At 38.2% G+C, this 26589-nt stretch overlaps 1 protein-coding gene across 4 annotated transcripts in view; it reads right to left on the bottom strand.

Moving 5' to 3' along the window:
- CDK8 (cyclin dependent kinase 8) overlaps positions 1–26589 on the bottom strand; it is a 74656-nt gene that overhangs the window by 47432 nt on the left and 635 nt on the right. For all 4 annotated transcript variants that reach the window (XM_066313094.1, XM_066313096.1, XM_066313097.1 and 1 more), the window contains exon 2: positions 3271–3346. In XM_066313094.1, coding sequence (XP_066169191.1) covers positions 3271–3346 — 76 coding nt within the window. The remainder of the gene's footprint in view (positions 1–3270; positions 3347–26589) is intronic.

The raw sequence follows: 26589 nt of genomic DNA, 5'->3' as shown, positions 1-26589 counted from the left end.
CTGGTAAAAAGAAAAAGCAAAACAAAAACCCCCAAACCCTCATAGATCCCCTTAACTAAACAAAACAAAAAAAATCCCAAACAAAACCTCAACTTAAGCAACTCCGCACTAGCCAAAGGAAGCATACGCAAGCAAAGTACTTGCAAACCTGCTAAAACTGAATGAAAAATGCCGATCAACATAAAACACATCAGCAAATCACTTGGCTGCTTCAAAACCTAGGACTTATGTCTAGGAAACTGTCCAAGCCAAAATCCTGAAGCTCTATTTAAGGCCTGGTTAACTACTTCAGTTTTCTACAGCCTTGAAGAATTCTCTGGCTCTGTGAACTGTGAAATAGCATTTGCTGCACTATTCCAGGTGGATAGACTTTAATGACTTTCTTCCACGTGATTAAATCAGAAGATGAGGAATCAATCATTTGGGCTGGTACATTCTGCATATTTTTATACAAATCTTCTCACTATTCTATCTCTCTGCTCTCCCATCTACCACAAATTCAACTCTTGGCATGCTGAACATGCACCTTTTAGTGCCTGCTTAAATCCTCAGAAGTGAAATTGCAGATCACAAAACAGATACTCAGCATAGCAGGCAGTGCACAGATCTGCAGAGAACAAGATATGGGCAGCCAAACATTTAGTTAAGGTTCTGAAAGATGCAGGATTCACAAATGTTTACCATGGTGGATGAATAAGGCCAAGATAAGGAAAAATACAACCCTTCAACCAGCTTGATATGAAACATATTGATTCAATTAGCACAGTAAGTGTTAACTCCACCAAGTAAACAAATGGTTGAAGAAAATCAAAATTCAAACGACTGAAGAAAAAACTCAAACAAATCATTTATTTAAACTGAATTATGGATTGAGCTCATCCCATAACTGATTCAGCCATCTGAAATCAGGTCTCTAACCTAGTTCAAACCTTTCCCTGTAACTGATGAATTTCAATAGTTACTTTATTTTTCTTACACTGTTCTCCAACTCAGATGTCTGCATCAAACAGATGTCTTAAAAGACTAAGTTATGGGCATTTTAAAATATAAAAGTTACTCAATACTCCCAAACTGAAGTTAGTCATCACAAGACAAAAGCCATGGCAGAACTGTAAAAACAAGAGTCTCACTGGGATTTATATCAAACAATATTCTTCCCAGATTGTCACAGAGTAGAATATACAAGCCTCAGCTCTCCAGAGAAAATGAAATGGATACGGCTCATATGCAAACCAAATCATCCTCATTCCTCTTAACACCACCACGCTCATCAAATGCATTAGAGTAGTCCAGAACGCTGTAACAAAGTCTGGCATGCAGCCTTGACTTTTGTAGTACAACAAATAATTTATTAGTTATATGTACAGACAGCAGGGCACAACACTGCTGGTTAACTCAATAGCATTTTCACATATGTTACATATAGTCATATCATCAATATATACAGTATGATTATTATCATCAATGTGATTCCTTTCCATAGGAGGTTCATTTTGCTCCTTTTACAGTATTAATTGATAGAAGGATAGAAAAAATATATTTAAATCTATTTAGAATTAAAATAAACAACACCATTCCAGGGGAAAAAAAATCTCCTGTTCACTTCGAACAGCAACATCAAAAGAATGGCAAGAAACAAATTCAAACCCAGAAGTCCATGGTGAATTATTAATTCAACTGCAGGAAAATACAACTACAAAATTTTAAGTCACAAGCCTGGAAACAAGGAGAAGTAAAGTCAACTGCAGCTCAAGAAACACCACTTCAGGTTTCTCTTTCTATCCCTATGCCTGCTCTTAGAAGAGGGGTGTGGAGCCTATCTCAATACCTGCTTTCTTAGGATCTTTGGTACTTGCACTGTGTTCCCTCCTTCCCTCACCATCCCTGTCCCACATGGGCCATGAGTTGTACTGCTGTTCTCTTCCAAAGGCAGACACTGCAGCAGCTCAAAGAAAGCATCCCTGCTGCTTGCTCCTTTTCCACCAGTACTGGGGACCTTGCTGCCCAAGAGGAATGAGGCCAAATCCCTCCTGCCTGTCAGCCGATGATTCCCATATTGCACAGAAATTGAGTTAGGGCCATACACAGAGCAGAGACACCTCCATAGGACCAGCCAAGCTTCTCCTGCCAAGTTCAAACACAACAAACTCTTTACATCTTTTCAGGCAAATCACTGCAGAAAGACAACAACTTATCCCAAATCCCTCCGAAATGGTAGTTGACATTTCCTAAAAGCATTCAGCCTGAGTCACAGTATTTGGAAAACTTGTGCCCAAGTGGCTGAAAGTAACAAAACTTGAGACCCTGTTTTCTGCTCCTTTAGTTCAGAGTGAATGTCTACAATAGCAGAGGGCTCAGCTTTCACCATTGGACAAAAAGAGCATTTCCTAAAGAATATTCTTTGTGATTGTTTTTCCCCTCAGTTCAAGGACTAATGTTTTTGATACCACTAAACCAACTGAAATTGGACTAAGTGGGAAAGCCTAGTACTCACTTCACTCAACGAAAATGAAATTTTCGGTGAAGTTTCACACTCTTGAGGAGTACGGACTTGAAATAAACTATTCCCTTTCCACACACTCCCTTAAGTTATGTGCATTCCCTTTTAGTAAGCAATTTCATTTTAAACGTTTAAAGAACAATGAACCCAAGCAGCAGTAAAACATAAGAACATACAACAGGTAAGCTTCATAATACCAGTTCTTGCATTTGCTTCACAAGCTTCTCACAAACTATATATAGACTACATTATTCATCAGTTTCTAACAACATAAAATATACAAATATAAACCTGAAAAACTAAAGAAAATGTCTGAACAGCATTCATGGCTGTATTACAGCCTCCAAGGCAACAATAGGCTCAGCTTTGAAATCTTCACTAAAACAGAAGTTAAAATGTTTTCATCATTGCCACTAAGTTATTTTCCTAATTTCTTAAGGAAAATAACTGAAGTACAATACTAATACTAAAAGTCAGACCAAATGTGTAATTTAAGTCACTAACACAAATCATATTTTTAAACTGCTACATTTAAATATAATCTGCCCTGAGGCAGACAGTAAATTGCAACTTAAAAACACTGTCAATTTTAGACAGCATACATAACAGGCACATAAAATCTTCGGTGAGATTTGTACTTACTTTATACCCCTATGACAAAAATATAGCACCCTTAGAAGAATAACATGATTGAGTAGACAAAACCCACCATGCATGCAAATTAATACTTTTAGTAAGTTTGTTTGCTAGTAAAAAGAACTGTTACTTACTGCTATTTCTCTGCACGCAGACATGGAAATTCCAGTACCTTCTATCTGTTTTAAAGCATAATCTTTATCATCTTTCCTGCAAAGAGAAAAAGAAATTTCAGTTGTTTTTGGTTTGTTTTGTTTTACTTAATTGCACTGTGAAGTCAAAGTGAGCTCTTGAGTACCATTCAGAGAACAGTTTCTAATTAATACAAATTATGTATCTTATTTTCTTTTCATTCTTTAATAGTTAAATGTCTGGATATCGAGCTAAACTGTGAGCTAGCCACAACACCTTGATAAAGTTAAAATAGAAGTCTGCTCTCATTAGATCGGAATTGTTTTCAAACTTTCTTTTCTAAATGCAATGATTAACACTTCCTCCATTTCTTCCTTCTCTTATTAAAAAGAAAACAAAGCAAACAATCAGCACATACTAGAAACAAGCCTAGCTAGGGCTTTATCTCACATAAATTATTACTCTAGGACACAGTAAGTCTCACCCATATGTTAATGAATTCTTGAGCAGCCCAGAACTCATGTCACACTAAAACATCTTTTCCCCCAGGGTACCAAACTGCACCTTAGAATTTTATTCCTGCCAAGATAATGAAACTGCCAAGATTAATAAAAAAATCTCCACCAGATGTCAGAGCAATCTGAAGAATCCAGAAGTGGATTCCAGCGGAAGGTGTCCTTGTCCTGGACAGGGGAGCTAGAACGGGATGACCCTGTAGGCCCCTTCCAATCCAAACCATTTCATGACTCTATGAAAAGTTTGCTCAGCTTCAAACACACAACACTTTAAAACAATACTGGGACTTCCCTGTACTTCAACCAGTACATAAGAGTAATTTATTTAAAATGCAAGCCTATTAGTAACTCCAGCTACCAAAAGCAAAATCAGGAAGAGATACACTGCAGCAAAAGAAGATACTGAAATCTTGCTCATTCTCAGGCTCAAAGACTCAAAACTTTTGAGATGGAGTGCTTGTTCTTCCCACTTGTGGGCAGGCATCCACAGTACTCCTGGGGGGCATGACACTTAGCAGTATTGCCTTCAATATTTGGAGCACTTATATAGCCTCAAACCTCTAGGTTACATAAGAAGCTTTATTCATTTTTAATGAAGCCAGCTTTCACAGCTGTGAAGAGCCACCCTAAAAAAATGAAATTCAACCATCCTTAAGGCAAATAAAACTGAGCTGTAGTTAAGGATTTGGAACAAATGCACTTGTTTCTTCCAGCTCTCATCATTTGTAAAACTCTGAATTGCTGTATTCCCACCCAAAATACACACTTTTCCCTATTCATCGCTACCTAGGGAAGAGAGAAGAGAGTGGAAAATTAATGAACAAAATTTGAACATGGATAATGAGAAAGAACAAACAGAAAGTGGACAAGAGAAGATTTCAGTAAGAGGCCGATTACATTAATGCAGCGAGATAAAAGACAAGAAAATATACAGCAGTTGACACAAAAAAAGGAAAAATATAACAGGAAACTCAATCATAGAAGGCATTAAGAGGTTTCCATGTAATAAAGCCCTAAAACTTGCTAGTCTGGAAGAGTAAGAGACAATGCTGAACACGAACTCTTAGGTGGCCAAAACTAGGTGTTACACAATCCCCCAGAGTACACACCTCTACACAACGAAGAGAAAAACAAGTTGCATGAAGCCCAAAACTAAGAAATCATTTTCATACTAAGCATATAATTAAACTGTACAACTCACAATGTAAGAATATTACAGGGATCAAAAGCATAAATAGATTTAAGATCAAATTACATAATTTGATCTTTTGATGATCTTTGGTAATTTGATTTTGAGATCAAATTAACACAAACCCATGGTGGATAAGGAAGTTATGAAGCACTCCATGAGCAGCTTCTGAACACAACCCCAAGCTGCTTTATAGCACAGAGATTTCCAATGCCACTGATACAAAAAGAAGGAAATTTTCTCAGCTAAAAATTGTTGTCCCTCTATCTGCCTTAGCTAGCAAAGTCTGGCTCTCCAGCTGTTTGTTACTCACTAGAAATATGAAGCACAACAAATTGGACTTTAGGTTTCTCTCATTGCCCTATGTGCTCATCTACTTAGTTTTGAGGTGTTTGGAGAGATCTTTATATCAGGAGAAGCACTATCACACAGCTGCTACTGTTACATGCATTACCACTGACAGGACAGGGAGCAAAATGGGTCAGACTAAAGGTTCCTCTCATTGTTGCTTATCTGCTTAGATTTCAAGGTATATCACCATAAATCTGGTGATACTACAAGCACTTCTAGTAGCACTGTCTACAATGAAGCCTGCCATACATTTAAGATGGTACAACTATTTTTAAATGGTCAAATTTTTGCCAAATTAAATCTGGACTAAACTTTTCCATACCAGATGGCAGACCTTCTCCATATTTTTTTAGGAAAAAAAAAACAACTCTCAGCTGTTTCCTGAACAAAACTGGAAGAACACTCTTTCAGCTGTGCATGTTAACTCTAACCATCAGGGCTTTAATGCTGAAATTTGACAGGGTGGCTTAAAGAACACAGCATTTGGTCTCCTCAAAACAATGGATGAAGCCCCTGATAATTCATCTTTTCACATTAAAAGCCATTTTAAGAGCTGAAATCCAGAGCTCCAAAGCCCAATCTTGCTCTACCCTTACCAGCAACCCAGGGCTTAGGGAAGGAACCATTCCCTTGCTCTGCTCTGCCCAGGTGCTTCATGAGTGAACCCAGACCAAGTGGCCTCTGCTGGGTCCTCACCCTACCTACAAAGCCTAGAAAAATATATGCATGGCAAAAAAAAGAAGGAAAATATATTATGTTTCGGGATAAAGCACATTTTTTAGCACCATGCTACACTCTCCTCCAGAACAAAGAAAAAAAATAACCAAAGGCTGCTAAGACTTAAATTCTCTGAACTGTGCTGGCACAATTGAGATGCAAAGTAATAAACCAACTCCTAACCACTCCTAAAATATGCCCTACACTGAGGCTGCTAAAACACCACGGCTGCCCCACCACACTAGAAGTACCAGCTTTTCCATTTACAGGAGTAGGAATATCCTACTGTTATCTTTCAGCCAAGTTATATTTTCTTTGGAAAACCGAATGCCATTCTTTGGGAGCCAAGGGAATTGGGGGAATACTTTTTTAAGGGAGTGGTAAGAGTTTGCAGGAGTGCCAAACACAATGACCAAGCTTATTTTACAAAACTTAAGAAAATATTTTGCCAACAGTCTGTTTAGAATCACAATGCAGCCCAAGGCTTCTCCGTGATTTTTGGACATGGGCAACTTCCTTCTCTGAAAATAAAGAGATGTTTGAAGACAAAGAGACACTCAAAGACAAAACAGAAAAACAAAACAAAAAAAAAAAAGCACTAAGTAAAAAGAAAAACCAACAAAAAAGGAAAAAAATCCTGTTTATAAACATCTTCCACAGCCAACTGTGAGTAACAAAACGGGCCACTTTGCAGGCTGCATTTTAAGGGTACAGTAAAACTCAATTCAACTAAATTTCTTCCTTCTAACAGAGAGCTCATATTGGGAAAATTTGTTCTTTCCCTGCTGCCTGGAGTTAAACATTAAGTAAGTTCAGCAGCTCCTCCACCTACCAGTAGGCTTAGAAAAGCTGGTCTATCTGCAACTTATTTTCATATTGATTTATTCTTACTTTCCTACACTTAGGTAGGCTGGTATCTTCAACTCTGTGGTGCTCCCCAGTAGTAACACATGGCATGAGAGCAGCAAGAATAAGAAAACTCACTTTGTACACTGCTGCTGACAACAGCAGTACTTCCTGTAGCCACGAGCAAACTACATAACTTTGTGGAAAATCCTCAGAGAGACACCACTAACATCAGAGGAGTAAACCTGAAAAAAATGGTTACCCGCAACACCACTTCCAGCAGATTTTAATGACAACAAAAACAACAAAAAATACCCCTACTAAATTACTATTAAAAAGTATAAAAGGTGCTGCTCTTACAGCTTGTTATACTCAATCAAAAAAATTGCCATCTTTAAGAGTTTCAAGTTTTTATTATAATGCTGCTTCTAAACATCATAGTTTTTTATGTTCTACTGAATTTGGAAGTACAATGGCACCATAAGAAATATTAGGCCTCTGTGAGAAAAAAAAAAAAAAAAAAAAAAAAAAGAAAGAAAAAAATCTGTACATAAGTAAAAGAAAGGAGACCTATTACATAAAAAGCAGATTAAAAAAATTATTATTTCATCTCATATGCCAAAAATATTGTAGAAATCTATTGACACAACACAACAATATGTACCCTTTATTCGGATCATCAGAAGAGTTCAAAATTCATCTTAGTAATAAATATAGCAGAATGAAGTACCAAAGTCTTTAAAACCGTGATGATCATTCTAAATTTACAGTTAAAAATTTCAAATTCAAAATTAACACAATGTAGGATTATTTTTGTCTATGAAGGAGGAGATATAAAATCTGACTGCAGTTAATCATTGAAGGGAAATAGACACTTAAGTTTTCAACTACCATGGGGAACTACAAATGCAGTACCTCTTGTACAGAAAACTCTAAGGAATCTCTTAACTGCGTATGCCTCTTATTCCCTAAAAAATAAAAAATATTATAATGAAAGATCAGCCTACTAATAAAACATGTATTGGGTTTGGTTTTTTTTATTTCTACATGTTAAATTATGAAAATCAAACACAACAGCAAAGTATGACATTTAGGAGACTTGGCATTTTTGTTTTGTGGCATCATTCCCTGCCTCTTCTCCCAAGTGACAGCAGTGGTAATTTCTGGTTTTGTTTTTAAAGAGATGAAAATCACCCTAGTCATGCAAGAGAGCCAATGAAGTCCACAGGAAGTAGTAGTTCAGTTCTTGGGAAGTGTATAAATGCACAAATGCAGTTTTTGAAACTGAAAGATTTAATACTTTTATACTAAATGCCCAAGATATAACCACAGCAAACATTTAAATACAAACCATAAGAAGACATTGTTTTCTAGAAAGTACAGCAAGGTGAGGACAGACCTGATACCCATTCAAACGATGACTTGTGAGAATAGAATTACCTGTTTCCTCTTCCAACACCACATTTGGGGCACTAAATCTTGCTTATTCTTGCAGAGTATGTTATGTATACCAGAAATTCTACTTGTTTTGCATTTTGTACCCTTTAACTACCAACCCAGTGTGTTGGAGAACCAAGAGGCAAAGGACACCAGAAGCTCAGGTTGTCAGTGCATTCTCAGACCCTTCTTGGCATCGGTTTTCACATCACATTCCCAACTACAAATTCCCAACACTACTGGCACAGTGCTGGTGAAAGGAAGTAGAGGAAAACCAAATTAGGGATGATGTCAACAAATTGGATGCACTCAAGCCCACGTGACCAGCTGGGCTGCATTCAAGGGTGCTTTAACAGTGCAGTCAAATGTCATTGCAAAGCCACTGTGTCATCTGCAAAAGGTCACGGTGCACAATGGCAGATCATTGGAAAAGGGCACGAACTGAGACCCTCTTTGAGAAGGGCAAAAAGGTTCAGTGATATAGGACAACCAGACTAACCTCAGTCTATGAAAAGGTTATGCAGCAAACTCTCCTTGGAAGCTATTTTCAGGCCCATAAAGAAAATAAATGACTGGGAACAACCAGCAAGGATTTTCTGAGGATAAGTTGTGTCTCATCAAGTTGAGTGTCCCATACAACGAAAGGAACAGCTCTACAGACAGTGAAAAAGCATTGGATGTTACATTGACCTTAGCAAGGCTTGTGACATGATCTAATCATACGTGCAGAGCCAAATTTGAGTGCCTGGACAGCAAGTGGCTGTGTGGGGCTGAGCTGCTGGGGTAATCCTCAAAAAGCACATAAACTGCCTTTGAAACTGAAGAATGCCGTAAAATCTAAATTTAGTACGGGTTATTGTCACAACAGCTGAGAATGAGAAAAGTTGCAAACCGTAAAAACATTCAAATGGTCAAGTTGTTATCATTGCATACATTTCAATGTACAATGCTGAGCAGGTATAACTCTGTGGAATAAGATGTAACAGTTCTGTGAGGATAGAGGGTAACAGTCAAATAGCAAAAATTATGTGCAACAGCAGAAAATAAAATGTACAGGAAAAAATGTTACTGGGCGCAACAGCTGAGAAGTCACACTATAAGCACCTGATTCCCAGAAACACACTTAGGTCAAAACTGCTGTCAAAGTCATTAGCACACACAGTAAGTCTCATCACTGACCCTGCACGTTCAGGTAATCCTAAAATAAAAAACAAAATCTTATAAATCATTCTCTTGAAAATATCTGAGTTAACAGTGATGCAATGATAATCACTTCATCTTCTTGTAATTTCCTTTTTATAAAACGTTCTTGTTTTCATATATCAAAATGTTTTCCAATTATACTGAGAAACAGAACTGAAAAATACCAAGATGTTTTGTCTGCTTTGAGTCAACTGGTTGCTGCTGAAACAGCCCCATCTCCATCCACACACACTCCTGTCCTTTGCCATAGAGCTCAGGCACTCATTTTCAGATGGAGACGAGCTTGTTCTGAGTTTATTCAGAAAGGCATTTCCATGTTTTTCTCTGGTACACTTTCTGCCCCACTAGTACATTGAAGTGGCCTGCTGAATACTCAGATAACATCAGAGTTATCTAACAACAAAAAGGAGACGTAGGAGAAACACAGCAGCTCCTGTCCACATTTAAGACAAAGTTAGATTACCTTCTAACCAGGACTTTTTTCCCCCACATCAGCTGCATGCAGTACATCTGCATTTGCCAGAAGGCTGCAGCTAAGTGCAGCACCCCCTGTAGAAGTAATTATTATGATCACTAGAAAATTCACCATAGCTAAAGCGGCATATTTTTCAAAATATGGAAACAGTATGAACTAAAATTATGTTCTCTTATAGAGGTTTAAGAAGGATTTGAAAGTTATTTTACTTCTACTGATGCTCTATGCATATTATGAATATAAATTCTACAAATAGCAAATTTTACTAGGGTCACTCATGAGTTTTGTCTTGTGAGCACATTTCATAGTTTAACTGGCTAAAATAAGTTGGACCTAACCAAATCAGAAGATAAATATTAGCTCAAATTGATTCTACATTAGCTTCTTCATTTGACTGAACTTAAAAACTATTTTGAAAAATGCAGTACTTCTATTAACATGCATTAAACTTACAGGAAATAGGTTAACATTATCTTCTCTATTATAAACTGCATGCTACACGACCAAAGCATGACTATTTTTAAAAGTTCAGATTTATTCAAGCCCAGAGTATTTAAATGTATTTACAACCAGCTTAAAGTTTATCCCATCATAAATTCTAGCTTGTTCCTTTCAAGGAAGAAATCTGCCAAAAATGAGATAAAATCCCAGATTTTGTCATGAAAGCCTCTTATGTATTAATATATGAGAAAGGATTATGAATAATACAACCCAGTCAGAAAATCTGTGAATCTGAACTATTTTTTACACATTTCAGCTAAAAAGAATAGTTTACAACTCTTCTCTACAAAGTTACCTGAAAGAGAACACAAGAATAAAGGAACATCTCTTTCCAGGAAGAGAAAGGAATAAAGTGCAGCTGTACCGGTTAATCTGTAGATATGAATAAATACAGTTCATAAAACAGTGTGACTTCTTACCTATTTGTCCACTAAATGCAGCATCTTTCACCAATTCTAATATACACACCAGCATCAGGACCTCTTTACAATGTCACACACTCTCAAAAGAGTGCTCATTCCCAAAGGGGAGATTGCCAGACTGCTTCCCTGTTTCTACAAAAATAAAGTTATTTACTTCTTCAACTTCAAATGTGAGATATCCAAGAAAATATAAATAGAAATGCATGGAAGCATGAAAAAAAAACCAAACAAAAAACCCAAAACAAACAAAAAACCACAACCAACCAACCAGCAACCAAAAAACAAGTGGTGATCAACTGTCTAGAATCCACTGGAGCTGAATGGAGCCTCCAAACAATACAGCACTCCTGCAAAACTTGTGCATTGCAAAACTCAGAAAAATTGTCAGAAACTTAAGTGTTTCATTTAAATTGCCCCTGCTGTTCTCTTCTTTCTCTTCTTTTCTGGAGATACAACAGATGCAACATATGCCTTAATGTTAGGCAGTGAACATCCTGCAAGTCTGTCAGTAAGTTCTAGCTGAATCAAAAATTTAACTTAAGATCTAGGAGAAAGATCATATTAGAAATCTGAACATTAAACAATCTAGCAGAAGAAAAACAAACAGACTTCTCTCTAAGGCAACATTTCAATAAATTTGCATGGTTAGAGTTGGGTTTTTTCCTCTTTCGAAGACATGCACACCATGTACAGAAAAAGCAGACCCAGAAGACAGCATACGCAAAAGCAGGAGAAAAAAGACAGTTTGTGCTCCTCATTGTTGCTATTAGACCCCTGTTGCCCCTCCATATAGCTTATCCCAAAAGAAAAGTAACGCTTCAGAATGGCTGAACACTGTTAACACTTTGATATGCAATTTTTAGACACTGTGTGCTTTAATAAAAGCAAAAAAAAACCTTTATAAAAGGACAGAAGCAAATAAGGTGCAGTTTTTCACTGAAGCTGGTTTAATGGACTCAGATCTTATTTTACAACATCATGTGAAAATAAAAGCCCATATTACTCACCACAATGCTAACACAAAGAAATTAATCCAGGGGAAAATGCATTAACAGAACTGAATTTATTAAAGGTCTAGCTAAGGCATCAATATTTTTTCCATTCCCAAAATACTTAGGAGAACATGCCAAGATCACTGGGCCAGAACAGCATCATTATTTTCATCAGATAGCAAGGCTCATGCTGAGAATACTTCCTACTTCAAAATAAATCCTCCAATAATCAGAGCTTTTAGTGGGTAAAGAAAAAATAATTTCCAGAGCTGGAGGAAAAACCATCAACAGCAAGCCAATAAACACAAGGGCTTCTGAGATGTCTGATGTGGTGAATGGCAATTACTGATTCACTTTTTTCCTTTTGTTCTTAGATTTATTTTTATTTAATTAACAACTTTTGCCACAACATGTAGTTTGGCAGGAAGTTCAAAGCGACCAAGAAAATTCAATGATGCACTGTACATGTGGTTCTTCTGATCTAAGAATTTGCTGCTGTCAAAAGGAAAGTCTTCTCTCAATATCTCTGCCTTGCTGCTCCCAGCCAAAAAATCCCCTCCCTTTATGCCAGCTCTGATCTGTGCCACACTCCATTACATGATTCACCTTCTGCATTTTTCCTAACAGTTATCTAATTCTAAAAAAGAAGTTAACTACTGTTAAGTAAGTTAACTAACGTGAGTTAACTAATTCTGTCTGTTTACAGCAGGGTACTAGGAGTATCAAAACAAGTACTAACAAAGTATGTGGCAAGAGCAAAAGACACCAAAAGAACATGTAGAGGAGAGAGATGAAGGAGAAAAAGCAAGAATACCACTCACTTCAGACCCTGCTTTCTAGTGGTGGCAAAACCTCAGAAGTATGGCTATCCATAATTCAAAACAGAAAAAAAGCAAGAAAACAACCCTAGATAAGCCAATCTTGCCCCTAGCTCTGTAATTAGCTCCAGCACAGAATTTCCACAGAGGAGAGAATCCCTGGGATTTGATTATCTTTTCCTCTCTTAATACACAAAACTGTAATTTGACAGCCAGCCTAAAATCCAGGTCTTAAACCCACATAATTATAAGGATCATTCCTATGAGATTAGCTGATGGGCAGCAGACCCCTGCTGCAGACTCAAAGCTCCATGGTACTTTACTAAAGGTCATGGCAGTCTTACCAGTACTTTTATAGGAAACAAAACAAGAAGTTCCTACATCAATTATCTCTAAAGGAAAAGACTGCTGTAATTCATCTGCACTTTCCTTCTTTTCTCAGATTGCCCTTAAGTCACCTCAGTATCTGTACCACGTCGGAAACTAGAAGCTGCATAAAGAGCGCACAGCATTTCAAAGCATCAACAACAAACTGGGCTAAAGCACAGCTCTACACTCCAGAAAACCCTCATTTCATTGGGTAACTTCTGGTTTTGGTCCACTTTTCTTCAGTAGTCAAATCAATGACATTATTCGGTTTACATGGAAAAAAGCAACATATTTGTTACTTTAAAAAAATTCCATAAGTCTTTGAAGACCCAACTTTGCCTAACAGTCACAAATTTACTACTGCAGGAACTACAAGTCCACAGACCTTACTTGCTTATTTATTTGTCCTTAATGGAATTTCTCTTTCAGAAATGTATCCAGTCACTGAACAACTGTTTCTTATCTTCTTAATGACCCTCAAGATTTCAGAGACTTTGCCTTGTCCCTTGCTCTCACAGACAGAAGAGTCCTTGTCCATGGGAATGACTGAAGTTTTCACACAGACACTGCTCCACATTCCTGAGTATTTTTGCTGGTTCTGTGATTAAGGAATTAAAAATCACCTACAATACTAAAAATAAGACTTACAGCAACAATGGCACTGTGCTTTGTGTTCCACTTCATTGCAAGTATGTTCTGTGACTCTCTCTGCTTTTTAGCAGCTGCTTGCATTGAACTGGCACTTTCACAAAAATGTCATTATAAACTCCACAATTGTCTTCTTAAACAATAATAAACTTGTGTGTGTGTGTAAAAAAAGAACCGTTTTCCCCACCAAATAGCTCCACATGAAGTACAATGTGTTATTGGAAGAATGTGACATTCAGGGTAAAGTCCTCACAATTAGTCCTCATCTTCACTATCCCAAGTAAGCAGCAAAGCTAGTCCCCAGCTACTTATGACAAGCGATTCCCAAACAAAACTTCTGAGCAGCACATATTCCTAAGAGATACCAGTAATGACCTCTCACCATTATTTCACATCTCTAACCTCTCCATCCATCTGAAATTCGGCTTTAGTCTCTGGTAGGAAACCTAACAGAATGCCTTTTGAAAATATAGTTAAGATTACAACAACTGCATTGCCTTTAAACCTGTTGATTAACTTCACCGACAGATTTTAAAAGACTTATAAAGTGCTGAATGTGTTTTGCAAGACTGTTTTCTCTTCATCTCAGCACCTTTGATGGATCCACTATCTCTGCTTTTGGTTTTAACCTTACCAATTAGTAGTTTCCACTTTTCCAGAAAGTCCTTTTAAAAACTGATCTTACTCTGCCCCTTTCCAGTCTTTCATAACTGGGACAACTTAAAGCACAGGGTTACACTTTCTGGTTAGAAATTTGCTCCTTCTGATGTGCAAAGATATCTCATCTTGACAAGTGACTGCTCTTGGCTTCATGAACACCTAAGTTTGAGACAGATCCCTCAATCACTGTCTTCACTGCCAACCCTTTAAATTCTTTCACAATATCTACATTCACTTAGCTCCTATTTCTTTATTCATCCTTCACAGAAGATCTAATTTTTCAAAGAATATATCCTCACTCCCAAGGACCTCCTTTATTCTGCTATTTCAGTACGTCACATTTTTGTAATTGATGGGTACCCTCACTCACTGAGAGTCCACCAAAGCTTCAAAAACTGCTCGCAGGCAGCCTGCAACATTTCACCTTCTTAGCTCTCTTTTAGCTTTGAGAGGCCATCTCCTCCCATTGCCACCCCTCATATTTTCTTTTTTAACTGAAGTGGTACTTAAGCAGGCTTTTTTTTTTTTTTCCTTTTTTAACCCTGTACAGATTCAGCATCCGCCAGGAGCAAAGAACAAACCATGTTTGCCACAGACAGCCCTCAGCAGTATGGGTTTGAATGCACTCTTCCACCCTGCTGCAGGCCAGCTCCCAAGCCGATTCCCTCTGTGTGCATGCCCCGACTATCTGCTTCACTAAGTAACTACTCACTACCATGAAGTTTTGTCTTGGCACTCCTCCCTGACCAAAAGCGCCCACCGAAATTAAATGAGGCTAACAAGCCGTTCATTGCTGTATTCTCTGCTTTGTAGCCTCGCTGATCCAACACAGCACAGGCAAACAAGCCAGGCAGATGTAAATGCAGTCCTAATGATACTGTTCCCCCGCCCTCACATTCTACCCACAGAGCTTTCCCTCTTGCAATAGCTGGTCTTTTTTTAACGCCTTTTGGTATGTGACACTCATCTGGCAGAGTCACATAAGCTTCCAGTTGGGCCTTTATAAAATGGAACTAACATAACAGTGAATGGCACTGTTAGCAAATTTACTTGTGAGAGGTTGTTTTGTTCAACCCTGCTTCAATAGGATTGATATTCACCCAAAAAGAAACGAGAGAGATTTTGAAAGCCAAGCTGTTCAAGAACAAAAAGTTAGATAAGCTCCAAATTACGGTCAGAGACGACTTTGCTGCCTTGCTGTCTTCAGGTCCCCCCAGGTAAAACTTGCTCCAGCTGCTTTGATTAACTTCCATACCTTGCCCAGAAGTTCGGTGAGAAAACACAGCTGATGAAACCTGACTTTCCAAGGCTTCACTGTGGGATTATCCAGTTATCTGAATGCAAACCATAATTGGAAGTACATCTGCAATAAGGGCTCCCCACTCGCAGGGTAAGGCTATGCCTCTCACAGAAAATGTATCTTGGCCAGAAACACAAAGTGGAATCAAGAGCCTGCTGCAATTCAGATCCTTTTGTATTTCAAGTTCTCAGCTGCACTTATTTTTCACACAAACAGTAATGAATTGAGTCTTCATTTTTAGAGCAACTCTCAAGTGTCCTTTATTCAAATGTCAACATCTTGTATGCAAGGTGTTACAAGCACACAGCAGAGCTTTCCCAGAAAAACAGGCAGATTGTTTCAGTGACCTTTAGTTGTGTTCTTGCCTGTTCACAAAACATGCATTTTTTCAAGGATAATTTAAATTTTTGATGTTTAGGCTAGCATCTGCAGTTGAGAAAATCATTATGTTCTCTCGAACATTTTGTCCTTTAAAAAAGTATCTGCAGCTTTAATCATGGCTTACACAGTTCTTTTCCTGCAAATTCTAAACCGACTGCACAATATGCTTTGCCATACTACCACTTAACACTCAAGGTTGTTAAGACACTGTTGAATAGAAACTGTTTTCTGAACAGCAGCATCTTTTTGCTTGAGTACCACATATAATTTTACAAGCACTTTTTGGCATCCAAATATTCCTATGATTAAGTAAGTTTGTCATTGGGATAAGCAAAAAAAAAAAAAAAAAAAAAAAAAGCAATAGGGCAACATCAGTAGAATTCTCCATTTAAAAAAAAAAGCATAATATTAAATGGTCTATCCAGCACCTTTCCTATATAAGCTACTGAGGACTTCATATGCTTTTGAATAAAATTCAATATATTTATCCATAAAATCATGGAACAGTTGGTGTTGGAAGGGACCCCTAAGATCATCTAGTGATTTCCAAAGTCAAGCAGCCATCTCTCAAATGGGAACCCTCAATACACAGAAGTTAGCAATTCATTCACAAGTAGCCTAACAAAAAATTGTAACTACGAATAAAGCTAGGGCTGTAATCCCATATGTGCTATTATGGGGCTTGACAAGGTCTCAGAAACCATTTGTTGAGCCTTGGAGGAGACAAGAGAGAACAGCAGGCTAGCCAGCCAGAACACAAAACCCTCCTGAATGGTTATCAGCCCGCACGTAGCAGTAACACACAGCATTACTTGCCAAGCTCACAAAGAAAAAATGGGGGATTCTGGGGGGAGAGGAGCATGAGAGGTACAGCACTGGTGGCATGAAGCCTGAAACTGAAACTTTATTCCCATCCACTCACACAACACAGGCTTCTCGATTCTAAACTCAAGACTGCTTTACAGGAGAAGACTAACAATGAAAAGCAAGCCTCTTATTTCGCAGCAGAGTATCTTGATGCTCCTGCCTCAGCTTCATTACTTTACTTGAACTAGCTTAGATACATTTTAGCTGTTTTGAACCTTAAAGAACAATTCCAAGACTTATATTAAGTGAGAAGGACGATTATCATCATCTACATAAAGGCACAATCCAGAACTGAGAATTTTACAGTATTACAAAACTGCTGGCTTTCTTAATATTTTAAACAAACATAAAGGAAAGAGAGCCATAAGGAAATAGTGATTAGACATAATCTTACTTATTATATAAGAACAATATTCTTACTCAGATTCAAAATGAAAATTCTGAATGCTTCCCTTTTGCACAGGCCTCTTGCTGTATTTCAAATGTTTAAGATCTGGCAGTTCCTCTTCCCCCAAGAAACATCCAAAAAACCAAAATATTTTAACCTCAAATAATTTGAGCTGAACAAAACTAAGATTCTTCACGGCAGCAGACTGGCAGAAGACACACAGATTACTACCTCTGTACAACAGACTACTTACCTCACCCTAGGAAGCAACCCTAGCTGAAAGTGTACTTTCAATCTGAACTTGCATTTAGTCAGTGGTTAATTCCACAATGAAGGAAATACCCTTGGGGAGGAGAATAAATAAGTAAATCAGATTTCATAAATGCCATCACATATACACTGTGCAAGAGAAAAGCTGCAACCAGAGCTAGCACAGCCAGTGTGAATTTAAGAGAGCAAGGCTGCCAAGTCCATCATCAATTTTCCAGTATTTCAAAAGCAGCTAGAACCTCGTGTATCTTAATGGGAGGACTCTGAACAGACACAGAATTCTTTAGGGTTTTAGCAGTTTTAGAAACATCGAGGTTATTAATATGTGTAGTTGTAAAATCAGCTATAAAATCATTTTTCTTATGGTTAAGAGATGTCCTGATGGCTTTGGAGAAGTACTTGAAAGCTGTATTTTCCACAGAACAGAGACCATGCAGAGACCACAAACAATTTTGCTTAAAAATCAGCAGAAATGCAGAGACCACAAACAATTTTGCTTAAAAATCAGCAGAAATGTTAGGAAATACATCTGGATATTCATCTACTTCAGGTTATTCTTATAGAATCTGCAAAGGCCAGTAAACGTTCTGCAGAAGCTTGAAATGTGTAAAAACTTCACCACAGTCATCCCTCAATACAAGGGAAATAACATACCTCTTTTTTAAAAATTATTTATTTTAAATCCTGCAAAAAAAAGAAGAAAATCATCACATATGAGGAAACACTTTCCCAAAATCTCCTTTCAACCTGCTGACTGAAGAACTGCTACTGCACTGCTAATTATCTGCCCACCGAGTACTTATAACTTGCTTATCCACTTGAACTTTTGTTTTCAAAGTACTTTTCTTCAAATGAACAAAATTACAAAACTAGATTCTTCCTTAATTCTACTATTTTATTCCTGATATCAGATGTCAAATATTTGAGGCTCCTTCTGGGCCAAGGCTAAGGGTTTTTCCATCATTTCTATTCAGATTCTTAAAACTCAGTGCTGGAAACCAGAGCTGCAATATTTGTCATCCTGGGCCAGGAGACCCCAGGGCCCTGACTCACCCCTCACACCCTACCCATCTTCTGAGACAGAAACCCAATCCAACTCCACAGCGGCCACTGATCAGACCCAGGGAAGCTGCAATCCATTTTTCTTCCTGTCTTCAGACCATTTGGTAACACAACAGTCACAGTCCACTAGCTGTACAAGAAGATGCTCTCCCATGCAGAGATACAATGCCCAAGCTCTGAGCTCCTGAACCCTGGAGAGCATCCTCACCACCTTCTCCCGAAGACCAGTTTAGCCCCAGGTTCATCTCCTCTTCCTTCACAATGCATTTCTTCACCGTACCAAACACACATCTTAACCTAAATGAGCCTATCATAAATAGGGAGTTCTCTTATGCATACAGAAGCCTAGAAGGAAAAGAACTATTTGGGAAACTTCAAATGTCTGTCTGCAACCTATGTCATTAAAGAGTTTTAAAAATTTTAATGATTTTTTTAATACTTCCCAAGAAGACACTACCAGACAATGCAATTATTTATGATCCTCACTTCACCCATCCCTAATCAGCAGTACTCCATAACAGCACCACTGCAACAAATAATTATCACATTTTTGCTGCTTCTAAGGCAGCCATGAAAGGAAACCAGAGAAATCTACCTATCACTCCTATTACAGACTCTTGCAGAAAAGTTCAGATTAATATCACACTTCAAAATTAAAATTATCCTCTGGAACTAAGAGCCAGAGGCAACCTTCAAAAACAGGCTGTATGGCAAAAACATGGCAAATATTTTACTATAAATATTTTACTGTCAGACAAAAAAAAAAAAAAAAAAAAAAAAAAAAAAAAAAGGCACACCAGATAAATGGCATAGACCAAAGATAGCACTCCTGGCCAGCACAGAACAGTGGAGATTCTGTGAGATGCATGAAGTATCTCCTTTTGGGGCCGCAGCCCATGATTTCTGCTAAAAAAAAAATACTGGTTTGCCAGTTGTTACAACCAACATTCACGACCTTGCTTTCCTATTCTCACTAAACAAATTTTATGTTTAAATTTAAATAAAAGAAAATTAAAGGCAACTACAACCTTCTGGAACCAGAGCTCCACATGACAGCAGAGGTGGGAAGCCACAGTCCACACCAGCAACCTGTGCACTGCCTCTCATCCTCAGCTCATCTAAACATAGCTGCCCGATCTCCACCCCATGTAATTCACAACTCCACATGGATAAGGATCCGTAGGAAAAAGAATTCTGTTCCGAAGACAGTTGATAGGTGAATGAAAGAATAACTGAAACAAATCAGTATTCTGTTAGAAGGTGCTGCTACCCAGACCTTTGCAATTCATGTCCTCCTTTTAATTTTCCTTCTACTTGTCCATGGAATATTATTCTGGTCAAACTCAGAAGCACCACTGTATTAACTGGCTATTCAGAATTATTTGCTTCTATGAGTACTTCAAGTGCACCAGTGTATGGCTTGTAAGTCAGTGAAGTTCAATAAAGAGCCAGATTTTTAGAACCAGCTTAATACAGCAGCACAACAATCACCGTTTACAGGCAAAATGGACACATTGGTAATTTGTAGGTCTTATGAAGTGCACTGGCATGTTGGTTGTTGCTGCACACTGCTGGAGTATGACCTTGCCATACACAAATCCAAGCCACTCTACCTTCAGCCAGACTGAGACACCATTCATAAGAATCAAAAAATTTTTCAGTTTCTGTTACAGTAATCTGCAAATTACAGCTCTTCAGATTCCAATGGTAATAAATGACATTGCCACTGTTTTGTGCTTGGTTATTTTTAACAACCAAAAAACACAAAGCCTTTGAAAATACCTTTAAAACAGAAAAATCAAAGAATACCCAAGATCTAGAGTGAGCATACTACCGCACTGCCATTGGGTCAAAAGCAGTGTTCACTGATAACATGCTCATGCCCAGGTGGATAATCAGCACCGTCAAAAACTAGCCCCTATTCTCTAATGGGAAATTGCATACAGCAGTCCATGCCCCCACTATTTACATATATTACTGTAATGTTTAAGTCTAGAATCAAACTACATGGAGACCTTTGGTGTTTTTCTTTGTTGTTTTGCAACACCACTTTCATAGACTCTTCTCTGTACTTGTCACAGGCTTCACGTAGGAATGAAACACTAACTCACCTTTGCTGCAGGGTATGAAAATAAATCAACACATCTGTGACAAGATAACAAAAGATCACACCAAATAAGGTCCAAAGGCCACAGCAGGACACTCTCAACCATGTGACCTTAAAAACCTATAAAGCCTGAAGCCATGTAACTGGGTGAGAAGGGAAGGAAGAAGATAGAAGACAGTTAAAGAGTGGTTGACCAGAAAAATGTAAGAGCACACAACTTTATGCAATATGGCATGCCAACCTCATTATGTAGATATAGTTTAATTAGGAACTTTGTAACTACTATGGTGAAGGATCCAAAAGAGACTCAGGGCATATAGTTTAGGAAGATAATACCACATATTACATACATAAATAAAGTTTGTGGCATTTAGAAATTCCACACCATTGTTGACAGGAGTCAGAAGCCAAAGGCTTGCATGCCAGCTCTGCAGCTCTCACCATCTGCCTGCAATCTCCACCAAATGCTTTAGGTCAAAACAGTTGAAATCAACACACAAACATTCAGCCAAAAACAACAACAAAATCACCACTGAGAAGACAAGAGTCCTCTGGAAATTTATAGTGAAAACTAGTAACGTGATGTTCATGATATAACTCCTATAAAGGCTCCATACAGAGCTAATCAAGAAGCTCCAAGTCCAGCCCTGCTGCTCCACTTCTCACCAGGCAAAATTTTGACTCATTACCTCTACTTGTAGCACTCCCAAACTCTATGTACCTCTCACTAATAATCAGTTTGATACAGACCTTGGTGAAGTAAGTGATTACTTATCTGATGTATCTCAATCAATACACACCCACGAACACAGACAAACTGGAACTAATCTGCAAACCACCTTATAAAGGGCCAGAAAGTGGTTTAGTGTTGAAAAAAACAGAAACCACCACCAAATCTCAGAATTCCTGAAGTAAACAAAAGCAGGCTCCTCTGCATGCATTAGAGCTTGGCCTGATCTCCAAGCAGGCAGCTTAACTTCTACAGTTACAACAGTCAGAAGTGACTGGTTTTGACTACACTACGGAACAGACACTATGCTCTTATCTCTTCCCTCCTACAACAGGTTATGCAGTTTATCTACAGTGCATTTAAATGTTTTCTTTATGTTTGCCAAAAACATTCTGGGTTGTCCATCTTCAAATGCTGTGAAACTTTTGAATAGCACAAGAACCTTGCATATTACCCAATCCATTCACTATTTTATCTAATTTAAACAGTTCTGTCTTCTCTGTTTTCCAAGATAAATACTCCTCATCCCTTCAGTTTCTCTTTATACAAGAGCCTGAGAGAGAATCAAAATTCTTGCAATATCCTTTTAACTGGTAGGTAGAAATTATGATGTGTCAGATTAGGTATTACACCAAACAACTTAGTAGACATCTACTAGATTTCCACCATTCTGCTCCTTTTACAACTCATACAGACTCTAAAGGGGGGAAATTTTTGACTTATAGATATAGTCAAAATAGATTTGACTGCTTGAAGTATGCAAGATGTATTTTCATAATGCAAATTACAATGTGCCAGTAGGTTCAAATTAAACAAATCTCTTCTCCCACCTACAGCAATACTTCCAATACAGAACTGTAAGAGCTGAAATTACAAAAACAAAAAAAAAAATTCCAATTCCACTTGCGTTTGGGACCAATATCACTTCTCACAGCTCCTGACAAAAACTAGGAGAGCACTAGTTTGCTTAGTGTTGGCTTCCCACCTTCAGTTGCACCACTCAAGTCTCTTCCAAGAGATTAGGAAAGCTTTCAATAAAGCACCAGGGGACATTTCTTCAGTTCAAGACCCTCAATTATATATTTGTTTTGCTGTTGTAATTAAATAGTTAGATACTGCCTAACAGGGACATGTAATAGTTTCTTATTCTCATCCAAACCACATCGGATAAACAGGAAAATTATTATTCGGAAACACTCCAAATTGCCACTAAAACAGTCAGCCTTGCTCCACAGAATAGGCTCCTCTCTCAGATTTCTGACTGTAGTTGTATCATAAAAAGGGAGAGGAGAGCAAAGAAAGCAGTGGAAGACCAATCCCAGCAAACCTAGGCACATTGCTTTGACATTACCTGTAGCAATGCATCTAAATAACTTAGGCTGTTCCCTGTACCAGCCAAACTGTCTGTAAATAAGAAGACACCTGCAGTTTTGTTTTCCAGAGTTCTCAGGAATCCGTCAAAGCTACTGGAACAGCAACAGGTCTAAAAATAATGAGGAAGAGCCTGGCAAAGCGTCTACAAGAAACGCAAAACGTACATAGAAAACACACAACGTGGTGATGAGCACTTGACCAACTAGGTGCCCTGACGGATGTGCGCCTGTCTGATGGACAAATGACTCAGCCAACCGAGAGACACCTGTAGGCATGAACAGCAGTGCTAAAAACTGTAACTGTAGTTAACATAAACAATAAATCAGCTTCTCTTGCAATCACATTGATTCGTTTATTTCAGTAGCCCATTTCCCTCCTGCAATTCCCACGTGCTGAGCACATGGTGCCAGTCCCAGGAGGGGCTGTTCCTCCTGTGCTGCACAAACCGGGCAGCCAGGCTTGCACAAGAGACCCCAGCGCCCTGCCACCTCAGCCTTTCGGTTACTGGCCCTCGGCTCCTAGCGAGCTGCAGAGAAATTAGTAAAAAACAATAGATCTGCAAGTCAGTTCACCAAACAAAAACTGCTGGCATATTTTCCAAGTCCAGCATAAGTCAAATAGGTATGTTTAAAAGCCAGCTGGTTGAGCAGTGTTCCTGAGGGAGCACCCAAACAGCACAAAAGGCAACTTTTATGCAGGAAATAACTGAAATTTTCTGAGAAAGAGAAAAAAAAAAAAAAAAAAAAAGGAGAAAAAAAGAGAAAAAGTAAACTATCCTACAAACACTGGAGAGGAGCAACAGCTCCTTTATCTGAAGACAGATGCTCAACATGCCATACCTCCGTTCCCTCCCCAGCGTATGCCATTAGAGTCAAATGCCTTCTTGTACACCTTTCTGCTATAAAAATAAACCCCATTAGAGTCAAATGATTCTTTGTGCACCTTTCTGCTATAAAAATAAACTCCATCAATTCACAGACTGTTCTAAGCAGGTTTTAGAGCCCACTGCAGGTACTGCACTGATGAAAAAGACACCACCATGCAATAAAAAGCCAGGAAGATTCAACCACATAGACAGACCACAAGCTTAAAATAAAAGAGATTAAAATAAAAACTTCAGACTACCATCTTGCTGCAGGCAGTGCACCAGACAGAGATCAATTATGACACCTGACATTGTCACTCAGTTGATCTGATGTTCCAATGGAGCTGGACCAGTAGAGATCTCAAGCCTCACCTTGTGGCAAAGGGCACTGCAGGGCCGGACTGGCTTTTTTCTTGGAGCAAGGCATGAAAGAAACCCTGGTTACACCCCCCATCTGGTCACCAGTGCACATACTACAGGACATCTTTCCTTCATTGGAAGGATTCTCACTCCATCAAGATTCCTGAAAGACTGTACTCCAAAACACCCCTGTGTAGTTCCAATGATGCAATTAACTTCCTAGGACTAGGATACTCTGCTGCTATCTAATTTTCAATTCCCTTACTGCAGCTCAGAGGCAGCTGTAAAACCTCTAAAGCAGTAGAAGAAAAAAAAGGAGGTGAAGACTGCAATTGTACTACAGACACTGCTCCTAGTTCAATTCTTGAACTAGGTTTTTATCACCAAAGGCCTTAGAAAATATTTTTGCACAAACTGAATTATTAAAATTCGGGCTTTTTTTGTGATCCTTCTTTTACTCATCCATAGTAGAAGACGTCATTAAAGAAAAAGCTGAACCAATATTGTTAACAAAATATTTGCAGTCCTGCAGCCCACTCTTCAAAGTACTCTAAAAATTACCATGCGTATCTTAGATCTGTGCTATTTAAATTAAGAATTAGAATCACACAACAAAGTTTAAAGAATGCTTCTAAGCTCAAGGGAAATATGAAAATGAAGGTTTGTGCTGTATAGATACTACAAACAGCAACAAAAAATGATTGATCCATCACTACTCACCGTTTGGGTAATACTAAAACAACGGCAAGAGTATTTTTTGAATATATGCATGTACTAATATACAAATACAGAACTCTGTTGCAGGTACTCCCCACCACAAGACATAACATCCATTCATCTATTACCACAGCTTAAGGAACATCAAATGTTATTTTTTAATTCTTTGATTTAACTGATTCCCTGTGGATAAAGCGATGTAAACGAAACCTTCAACTTCAATCCTAATTCCACCCCTGTAATTTAAGATCACATATGTACAAATAGATTACAAGCTACAAAAGCATCTATGGATGCTTCTCTTTTATATATTTTAGTGACCATCCAAGGGCAATTACACAGAATATTTAAAAGAAAAAGTTTTCAGAAATCAGAAAGGCAAATGGAAAGTATTACAGAAAGGGATGGAAAACAAGGCAGTAAATGAACAACAAAGCGAAGAAGAAAGGCGACAATATACCTTGCTTATCTTTATTTTCCCCCAAACTTTAATCAAATACCATACCTTGATTTCTCCACTCACCAACAAGAGTGAAGATTTAAAAACATATACATCCTACTGTAAAATCACCTTTGAGCAAATATCCATTTTTAAAGGTAACAATTCCATTTTTTTTCTCTGAAATTTCTCAAAACAGCACTACCACTAGCATTTTTAAGCACTCTCTCCCAAACAACACCAAGCAGAACGATGATTTCACCAAAAACGCTTTAGCAGTATAACATGCTGAATTCCCTACACGTTGCTGCAGTCCAACATCCTGAACAGCTGCAAAGCTGCCCGACAAAAACATTAGAAATGGAGCTGTATCTTTCAGTACCTCGACTTATTTTTCATATTACAGATCTCTGTATGGGCACAGAAACCAGGGCTGGCTGTAACAACAGCGTTGGTACCTGCATATAAGGAGACTTGAGGCAACAGCTTATCACACTTATGACTGCCTTTTTTTTTTTTTTTTTTCCTCTTGCCCTCCCAGAATAGAAAGAATTTGGGCAAGATAAGAATTTTTCCTATGAACAGTTGGAAGGATCCAAATATAAAAGCTGTGCAAAAAAGTAGTTACCCAACTCCTATCATCCAATAATATTAAGACTGAAGTAACTGTGCTGCAATTAATACCAGCATAATTAAGACAGAGACAAGACAAGGTGCAACCATTTTCATTACAACTGTTCTCTAGGTAATAGCCAGAGCATGTCCTTCTAGAATCAAAAGCTTATGTAAACACAATCAGATCGTTTTTTGACCATGACTGACCACCGCCTGCTTTAAAAGTTAATTTATTCAATGTAAAAATAATAGGCAGACTTTTTAAATGCACCTTATTTTAATGACAGCATACAGAGCATCACTGCGGTGAGACTTCAAGAGAAAGACTAGATGCAATTCAAAATTTAGGACCTGCTACAGGAACAACCCGTGCCTCTCCCGTTTCTCCTGCTCCCTACTTCCTATTGTTCCGCTGTTCAGCAAGTGATGCCATGTCACGGACGAGGGAATCCTAAATGACAGTTTCATGAGGTCTTTCTTTAAAATGTTTATGCCAAAAAATTAATTGACTCAGTTCTATACCAAGAACTGGGCATACACAAAAGGTGGTTTAAAGCATTCTAAAGGCTCAAAGGCACGAGCAGACTTTGGCTTCTGAAGCTGCCAGCAAGACGACCCAAAATGGTGACTACAAGTAATAAATCATATAAAAAAAAGCCATTGTTAAAAAACCACACCAAACAACAACAAAATGCCCATTCTA

The sequence above is a fragment of the Sylvia atricapilla genome, chromosome 2 (assembly GCF_009819655.1).
Source record: "Sylvia atricapilla isolate bSylAtr1 chromosome 2, bSylAtr1.pri, whole genome shotgun sequence".
NCBI lineage: Eukaryota > Metazoa > Chordata > Aves > Passeriformes > Sylviidae > Sylvia > Sylvia atricapilla.
The sequence above is the reverse complement of the archived record's forward strand: the minus strand, read 5'-3'. Positions and strand labels throughout refer to the sequence as shown.